The sequence below is a fragment of the Oncorhynchus clarkii genome, chromosome 17 (assembly GCF_045791955.1).
Source record: "Oncorhynchus clarkii lewisi isolate Uvic-CL-2024 chromosome 17, UVic_Ocla_1.0, whole genome shotgun sequence".
Classification (NCBI taxonomy): domain Eukaryota; kingdom Metazoa; phylum Chordata; class Actinopteri; order Salmoniformes; family Salmonidae; genus Oncorhynchus; species Oncorhynchus clarkii.
Window position 1 is genome coordinate 40,261,086 of NC_092163.1, and position 8,673 is coordinate 40,269,758.

Below are 8,673 nucleotides of genomic sequence, written 5' to 3' on the forward strand. Positions count from 1 at the left end.
TCTCCCCAGTCCCTGCCGGTGACAAGCATACCATTAACACGATGCTGCCACCACAATACTTGAAAATACAAATGGATCAACAACACTGAATTCACTCCACATTCTCAACCAAATTTACAGAGTTTAAGCAATTTTGCCCTAAGAGTTGTGTAATGTTGGTAGAATCGTATTCAAAATGTTTCACAGCTGTAATGGTTGCCAAATGTGCTTGCCCCAAATATTAACTCTGGGGTGTGAGGACCTAGGCAATCGAGACATCTCCATTAATATATTTTTTAATAAATTTGGAAAATAGTCTATAACTTTCTTACACTTTAAAATGTGGAGTAGGTGTTATAGATCTGTAGGAAAAACATCAAATGTAATCCCAAAATGTGAAGAGGGGTGTGTGTAGACTTTCACAAAATATTGTATATTTATGGTACCATGAACAAAGTAATAATGATTAAATATAATACCTACCACTAGTGATCACATTTCTTTAAAATATAATATTTTACTTCAGTTCAATGCTATGTGTTTCATGTGTATTTTCTATAATATCAAGTGTCATAAATGTGTATTCATGAATTAATTAACCTACACACACATACAAACACACACACACACGCACACAAACACACAAGCACACAGGTGATCCCTGGGCTCTCTAGGAACGTTCAAAGCCTTGCAGGCTGTCTAAGGAATTATCATCATCATTTACCTGTCTACTGGAGCGCAGGTAGCCTAGCGGTTAAGAGCAATGGGCCAGTAACCACAAAGTTACTGGTTTGAATCCCAGAGCCAACAAGCTGAGAAATCAGTTGATGTGCCCTTGAGCAAGGCACCTAACCCTAATTGCTCTGGATATGAATAGCTCTGACTCTATCTCCCTCAGGAATGTATTCTCTCTGGCTTGATGTCAGTGGGTGGGAAGAAGGTCCTTCACATTGACCGCAACCCTTACTATGGTGGAGAGAGTGCCTCTATCTCCTCCCTAGAAGAGGTTTGTTTGAACGCATGCACAAACACACAAACATACAAAGCACTGGAGGGTTATTGTATAGTGTTAATGAGAGTGAATGTATTTTGTAGCTGTATAAGAGGTTTCAGGTTCCATGTCCAGCTAAGCCAATGGGACGTGGGAGGGACTGGAATGTGGACCTTGTTCCCAAATTTCTACTTGCCAGTGGTGAGGACTATGGTTAATATTATGTACATCTGTCTTGTCATCATACGTCTAATATGAATGTGAACGTGTTTAACTGTGTCAAGGTCAGAGTTCATTCATATTGTTTTAACCTGTGTTTGTGTGTTTGTTCAGGTCAGCTGGTTAAAATGCTGGTGTACACCAAGGTAACTCGGTATCTGGACTTTAAGGTGGTGGAGGGCAGCTATGTGTACAGGGCTGGTAAAGTCCACAAGGTCCCTTCAACTGAGGCAGAAGCCCTAGCTTCAGGTAACGCATACCCATCAAAATAAACAATATTTGTAACTTACAAATCCTGTGTTTCCGAATTATTGATTCTATACAAAGGATTGCCACATAACAATCAAAGCCAACTGAAATTCATGGACATGACAAATTGATTATCTTGATTTCAAATACATACAATCATTCAAGGTCTCAAACAGTGGTTGTAACATGGTGCTGTGTTTCAGATCTGATGGGGATGTTTGACAAGCGCAGGTTCAGGAAGCTTCTTCTGTTCCTTCTGAACTTTGAGGAGAGAGACCCGCGGACCTACCAGGACATGGACCCCAACAGGACCAGCATGAGGGAGCTGTTCCGCCACTTCGACTTGGGACCAGACATCATGGAGTTCACTGGTCATGCCATGGCCCTGTACCGCAGTGACGAGTCAGTACAAATATTACACAGACAGTCAGAAAGACGACACACACACACACCTATCTCAATGGTTGTGTCCCTGTCTTCACAGTTACTTGGACCAGCCGTGCATCCAGACCATCAGACGTATCAAGCTGTATTCTGAGTCTCTGGCTCGGTATAACTTCAGTCCGTACCTCTATCCACTGTATGGGCTAGGGGAATTACCTCAGGGCTTTGCCAGGTAACATAACAGACTCGTAAAGGTACTCAAGAATGCAGAAATACATTAACTTCAAGTTTTTGTTATGGTATTGAACATGGCCGCAATGTAAACCCTTACTATTCCTGTCTGTCTCAGGTTAAGTGCAGTGCATGGAGGGTCCTACATGTTAAACAGGGGAGTGGAGGAGATTGTGATGGACAAGGGCAAAGTGGTAGCAGTGAAATCTGAGGGAGCGGTGAGTGGCTGGTGAAGTAGAGAGTGGACAAGAGAGAGCGAGAGAGTTGAAGAGGGAATGAATGAATGAGAAATGGTAGAGCATGAACCGGAACATGGGCTGAATATCAGTGTCGTAAATTAGTAGTTGGACCTAATCTTTCTCTCTTCTTTCGCTTCCTCTTTGTGAAGATGTTCCGTTGTAAACAGCTGATCTGTGACCCCAGCTACGTGCCCAACCGGGTGAAGAAGGTGGGCCGGGTCATTCGGGTCATCTGTTTACTGAATCATCCAATCAAAAACACCCATGATGCCAACTCCTGTCAAATCATTATCCCTCAAACACAAGTCCACAGGAAATCAGGTATGATCACAGATAGACCAGATATACACAAGAAGTTAGACAAAGGCCTAGGACCCCATATACCAAACAGGGAAAATATGATTGCAGTATTTTAGCCTTGGGATGAATCGAAAATGGACCCTCTTTGTTTTTCAGATATCTATGTATGTATGGTGTCCTACGCTCACAATGTGGCATCAGAGGGGATGTATATCGCAATGGTGAGCACCACTGTAGAGACCAGTAACCCAGAGAAGGAAGTGCAGCCTGGGTTAGAACTACTAGAGCCCATTCAGCAGAAGTAAGTTCCACACAACCTACTGCAGACTTTTACAACCAGAGCCATTTGTCTATTGTAATGATGCAAGGCTAATTTCATACATACAAAAACAGTTCACTAAAGACTGAATGTGATTGGTCTACAGATTTGTTTCTATCAGCAACATGATGGTCCCCATTGACGATGGAAGGAACAGTCAAGTAAGGGTCAACCACACAACTAACGTCCTCACTGAGATTCAGTTCAGTTCACTTGGTGTAATGGCTGAGGTGTTGGGATTACAGTCACTGGATCTGGGTTCGAGTCCCAGTTGAGGCTACTGACTGAATGCACTGTAATAAACAAACATGTGTTCATATTTCTTGGCCATTGGTTTGTACCAAGATTATAAATTGTGGAGTCTCTGGGTTTTGTTCATTGTGATCCTGTCTCCCTTTTTCAGATCTTTGTGTCTCGCTCCTATGATGCCACAACACACTTTGAGATGGAATGTGAGGACATCAAGGATATGTATCGCCGCATCACAGGATCAGAATTCATCTTTGGTGACTTACGCAAAGACTGTGGTGGTGATGATGATGACGAGGACTAAGGGACACTAAGTGGAGTTGCTACCATTTTTGTCTTGAGTGGCTCAGTTGACAGAGCATAGTCCTTGCAACACCAGGATCCTGGGTTCAATTCCCTCTAGGGCGGGCCACCCATCCAAAAATGTATGCACACTCATGTATGACAACGTCAGCAAATATGACATTACTATTATATTGCGGTTGTCTAAAATGTCCTGGTTTTTACTGTTTTTTGAAGCAACCCTTCGATTCACCTCTTGTATCTCCCAAAATGCCCAGCTTCACAGCTAATCTATCAGTCCTATTTATCATGTGCTTTATGTGGTAGATGCTCTCGTCCTCTGATGGCATTGAGACTGGAGAGTGGTAAAGCTAACTAACTCAGTCGATTTAATACCCTGTCTAATAAACAGCACACTTTATTTGACTGTGGTAAATGTGGCCTGAGATTGTGTTTAGTGTGCTCGAGTGTGAATGAATGAATGGCCATGTGTTTGTGTGAAGTAGAACTGGATGGATGATACTAAATGCATCAGAGCAGAGTAATTAGGGATACCCTTACCCTACAGATTAACTCCAAGAAGGACAAAGCCGCTGGAGTTGCGTTATGTTCTATTCTGAGAAAGATAAAGCGGTGGTTCAGAGAGATGGGGGTGGAAGCCAAATGGACAAGACAGACAATGAGATTAGAGAGGTTTACTAATCCCAGTGAAGGACAGTCACCTTGGGTAGATTACATACACATACATGCTTTCACTGACAATTAAATAAATACAAAACATTGTGTGTGTGTGTGTGTGTGTATATATATATATATATATATATATATATATATATATATATATATATATATACACACACACACACACACAGAGTGGGGCAAAAAAGTATTTAGTCAGCCACCAATTGTGCAAGTTCTCCCACTTAAAAAGATGAGGCCTGTAATTTTCATCATAGGTACACTTCAACTATGACAGACGAAATGAGAAAAGAAAATCCAGAAAATCACGTAGGATTTTTAATGAATTTATTTGCAAATTATGGTGGAAAATAAGTATTTGGTCACCTACAAACAAGCAAGATTTCTGGCTCTCACAGACCTGTAACTTCTTCTTTAAGAGGCTCCTCTGTCCTCCACTCGTTACCTGTATTAATGGCACCTGTTTAAACTTGTTATCAGTATAAAAGACACCTGTCCACTACCTCAAACAGTCACACTCCAAACTCCACTATGGCCAAGACCAAAGAGCTGTCAAAGGACACCAGAAACAAAATTGTAGACCTGCACCAGGCTGGGAAGACTGCAATAGGTAAGCAGCTTGGTTTGAAGAAATCAACTGTGGGAGTAATTATTAGGAAATGGAAGACATACAAGACCACTGATAATCTCCCTCGATCTGGGGCTCCACGCAAGATCTCACCCCGTGGGGTCAAAATGATCACAAGAACTGTGAGCAAAAATCCCAGAACCACACGGGGAGACCTAGTGAATGACCTAGAGAGCTGGGACCAAAGTAACAAAGCCTACCATCAGTAACACACGACGCCGCCAGGGACTCAAATCCTGCAGTGCCAAACGTGTCCCCCTGCTTAAGCCAATACATGTCCAGGCCCGTCTGAAGTTTGCTAGAGAGCATTTGGATGATCCAGAAGAAGATTGGGAGAATGTCATATGGTCAGATGAAACCAAATTATAACTTTTTGGTAAAAACTAAACTCGTCGTGTTTGGAGGACAAAGAATGCTGAGTTGCATCCAAAGAACACCATACCTACTGTGAAGCATCGGGGTGGAAACATCATGCTTTGGGGCTGTTTTTCTGCAAAGGGACCAGGACGACTGATCCGTGTAAAGGAAAGAATGAATGGGGCCATGTATCGTGAGATTTTGAGTGAAAACCTCCTTCCATCAGCAAGGGCATTGAAGATGAAACGTGGCTGGGTCTTTCAGCATGACAATGATCCCAAAGGAGTGGCTTCGTAAGAAGCATTTCAAGGTCCTGGAGTGGCCTAGCCAGTCTCCAGATCTCAACCCCATAGAAAATCTTTGGAGGGAGTTGAAAGTCCGTGTTGCCCAGCAACAGCCCCAAAACATCACTTCTCTAGAGGAGATCTGCATGGAGGAATGGGCCAAAATACCAGCAACAGTGTGTGAAAACCTTGTGAAGACTTACAGAAAACATTTGACCTCTGTCATTGCCAACAAAGGTTATATAACAAAGTATTGAGATAAACTTTTGTTATTGACCAAATACTTATTTTCCACCATAATTTGCAAATAAATTCATTAAAAATCCTACAATGTGACTTTCTAGATTTTTTTTCTTCTCATTTTGTCTGTCATAGTTGAAGTGTACCTATGATGAAAATTACAGGCCTCTCTCCTCTTTTTAAGTGGGAGAACTTGCACAATTGGTGGCTGACTAAATACTTCTTTGCCCCACTGTGTGTGTGTGTATATATATATATGTTTATTGCGTCATTGGTAGCTGGCCTTATGTATTTACCATGATACAGATATATGAAACATTAAATAACACTCCCACCACATATCCTTCAATACTCGTTAGAAATCCTGTTCTCTTTTTCATTTACACATTTCATAACCAACCAATCCCCCCCCCCCCTACCCCTCTGTGGGGAAAGGTCACACAAGCACACAAAGTTTGCAAAGGCTAAAAAACATAATTCAGCACTTGAATGAGGACAGACTTTTCCAAATCTTCCATCCCAGTAGTGAAAGTAGTTCCTCTTTTCCATCGAGACCTCCTTCTGTCGTTTTTGTTGTTGCTACTCCAGCTCCGTGCTGATTGGAGGAGGAATCAGACCTGCCGCCACCACTCGCCGTTCACTGCTCAGGAAGTTAAAGGTTGCACAAGCGTTTGGCTGAGGAAGGTAAAGGGATGAGTGTCAGAGAGAGAGAGGGAAAATGCTAAATTATAACCGCCCTTCACCTTATTCTTTAGGCAGGGGCTGCCCATGTCTGTGTATGGATGGATAGCTACTTTCCAGGTGGTGGCACACAGTAACTTGATGTGAGAGAAATCTCAAGAGGACATTCTGAACCAGGCTTGGGCAAACCGGCCTATGAATGCTCACGCACTGAAATCTATTGCACAAGCCCAATCCTTCTACTGTTGACAGATGCCAGGTGAGGTCAGGTGTCCCTACCGTGTCCTGCACCTCCACAGCGATGCCTTTGCTCTTGAGGAGGGCCAGGACTTTGGGGTCAATCCGCTCTGACCGACCCCCTGTGCCCAGGACCAGAACCTCTGTGGATACAACGCATTCTTGAGACACATCAGGGTCATACACAATCATTAAGTTGTTCAGGTGATAACACTGTACAATCATCATCATAGTCAAGCTCTGACAATCAAACATGAACTGGCAACTATTTAAGAGGGGGCCCCTCCCAAAAACACCCCAACTGTAGTCTTATCTCTCTCTCACACATACCCCTGCCCACGAAGGTTCTGGACTCAGGCTGGGCCATGATAAAACCAATAGGGGATCACTCAGTGGTTGCCCAGCAACAGAGACTGATAGAAATAAAAGGAGGTGACTCCGCCTAATCAGAAGGTATAAATATATCCTTGCATGAATTGCATGGGTGGTATGCAGCTGTAGCCTCCAGTTTGGGTGGAATAAATCTAGTCTGAGCTTCCTCTGGTGTCCAACTGGATTTGTACCAGAACCTAACAGCATCTTGCATGAGTTTGTACATTCATAAATTAGAGTATGTGACTTTCTGTCTATCCTCATAATTCATATCAGCGTGACTACAGTATAATTGAATTATCTCACCAATTCGAGGTTCCAGCATGTGGAAAAGGGCCATGCTCTCTACAGTGATGTCTTTATAGCTGCCTACCTGCAGGGGGCGACAGATGAGTAGCCAAAAGGACAATCCACATAATACACTGTTACATCTCATATTCTACTCATCATCACTCCTCATTTAGCCAGTTAAATATCTCACTCAGCACTCAACAGTATTACAGGGAGCAGGTAAACTGAAGAGAGATGAAAAAATAGAACCATCATAAAAGGTTGACTTCTGGTGGGGATTAGAGGAAAGGTTAAAAAAAATATTAAATAAAAGTTTTCCTACATTCCATTGGAGGATGGCTGGAGGTAGCACAGCACATGGCCCGAAAACACGGTTCCCATCGATGTTGAACCCTCTGGGGCTGTAGCTGTGGATCATTGCTCCAGCTCCTGGTTCTTTTTGCATGACAGACACTGTGGTACGCTGGTACATCTCATCATCACTGGGACCAAGCCTGTGGGCGCGAGATAGAAAGGGGCTGGAGGAGGAGAGACATTAAGTTGCCTTTCCATCACATACTGTACCATTACCTGGCTAGAGCTACATCTGGATGATGTGAGATAGGGACATCAGACCTAGTGTATGTCTAAAAACGTTTGACAAACTTTGATATTGGGGCTGGCTTTACCTTCAAACATGTAATGCCATAGCCATTTAAAAAAAAACAGATTTGATTACATGGGGCTCTCTGTATTATCAAATGGGGCTCTCTGTACCTAGCAAGATGTAATAACCATAGAATTGGTCTATTCTGCCCGGGATGTATTTCAAGTAGCAAGCTTTAACATCAGCATCTACCAAAAGCTAAATAGCCAGTCAGGGGGGTACATATGTCAAATTGTGTAGCTAGTAGCAGTTAGCACTAAAACATCGTCGTTTCTATTCTCTAGATGTCTCGTTTCTAAGCAGTACTGTACCTTGTGAACGAGTGTGGTGTCAGAGGGCTGAGCCGAAGACCCTGTGAAGATCTGTGGAAAAACAGTCGTGCACACATAGTGACAGCCATGTTGTTGACGGTTAAGTACCTAATGCCCGTTGGAACCAAATACATTAAAACCAGAGTGGGAACTAATTATGTGTAGCACAACGTTTGGTACTTCCGTTTGGGTACATCCGGTTATTTTATAATGTAACGGGTCTTGTGTAGATACATTCTACAAATCAGTGATAAATTGTATCAATGGCAGAGGAGGAAGATTACTTGCATGTGGTAAAACAACAACATCATTATAAAGCACATAAAAAAGTATATATTTCTAATCGGGAAATAGTTTCCAATCATGTCCTCCAATGGAACATGATAGGATGGACAGTCATAATTATGGCCCTATATCTGATACACATGTGAAGCAAGCTTGCATACGGAGGAATTATATTGCAAAACAACAAAGAACGATAGCTG

The 8,673-nt window shown here is 42.6% G+C and overlaps 2 protein-coding genes across 2 annotated transcripts in view; one reads left to right on the forward strand and one right to left on the reverse strand.

Moving 5' to 3' along the window:
- Window positions 1–3,923, forward strand: part of LOC139370829 (rab GDP dissociation inhibitor beta) — a 6,057-nt gene extending 2,134 nt beyond the window's left edge. Inside the window, exons 2-11 of the mRNA XM_071110623.1 lie at window positions 878–985; window positions 1,075–1,171; window positions 1,304–1,438; window positions 1,642–1,840; window positions 1,923–2,054; window positions 2,172–2,271; window positions 2,442–2,613; window positions 2,749–2,893; window positions 3,018–3,072; window positions 3,315–3,923. Coding sequence (XP_070966724.1) covers window positions 878–985; window positions 1,075–1,171; window positions 1,304–1,438; window positions 1,642–1,840; window positions 1,923–2,054; window positions 2,172–2,271; window positions 2,442–2,613; window positions 2,749–2,893; window positions 3,018–3,072; window positions 3,315–3,464 — 1,293 coding nt within the window. The 3' untranslated portion in view covers window positions 3,465–3,923. The remainder of the gene's footprint in view (window positions 1–877; window positions 986–1,074; window positions 1,172–1,303; window positions 1,439–1,641; window positions 1,841–1,922; window positions 2,055–2,171; window positions 2,272–2,441; window positions 2,614–2,748; window positions 2,894–3,017; window positions 3,073–3,314) is intronic.
- A 186-nt stretch (window positions 3,924–4,109) lies between these two features.
- LOC139370843 (NADH:ubiquinone oxidoreductase complex assembly factor) lies at window positions 4,110–8,337 on the reverse strand. Its single transcript, XM_071110659.1, has 5 exons — window positions 8,189–8,337; window positions 7,554–7,749; window positions 7,247–7,313; window positions 6,611–6,711; window positions 4,110–6,325 (listed from the first exon to the last, which is right to left on the reverse strand). The coding sequence occupies exons 1-5, from the start codon at window positions 8,320–8,322 to the stop codon at window positions 6,230–6,232; spliced, it is 594 nt and encodes a 197-aa protein (XP_070966760.1). The 5' UTR covers window positions 8,323–8,337; the 3' UTR covers window positions 4,110–6,229.
- Window positions 8,338–8,673: the final 336 nt, after the last annotated feature.

What these genes read in the sequence shown, in the direction of transcription:
- LOC139370843 (XM_071110659.1), bottom strand. Translation starts at nt 8,322, where the DNA reads ATGTATTTGGTTCCAACGGGCATTAGGTACTTAACCGTCAACAACATG. An exon ending in CAGCCATCCTCCAATGGAAT is followed by an intron (nt 7,314 to 7,553) that starts GTAGGAAAACTT and finishes CGCCCCCTGCAG; the next exon opens with GTAGGCAGCTATAAAGACAT. An exon ending in CATGCTGGAACCTCGAATTG is followed by an intron (nt 6,712 to 7,246) that starts GTGAGATAATTC and finishes TTGTATCCACAG; the next exon opens with AGGTTCTGGTCCTGGGCACA.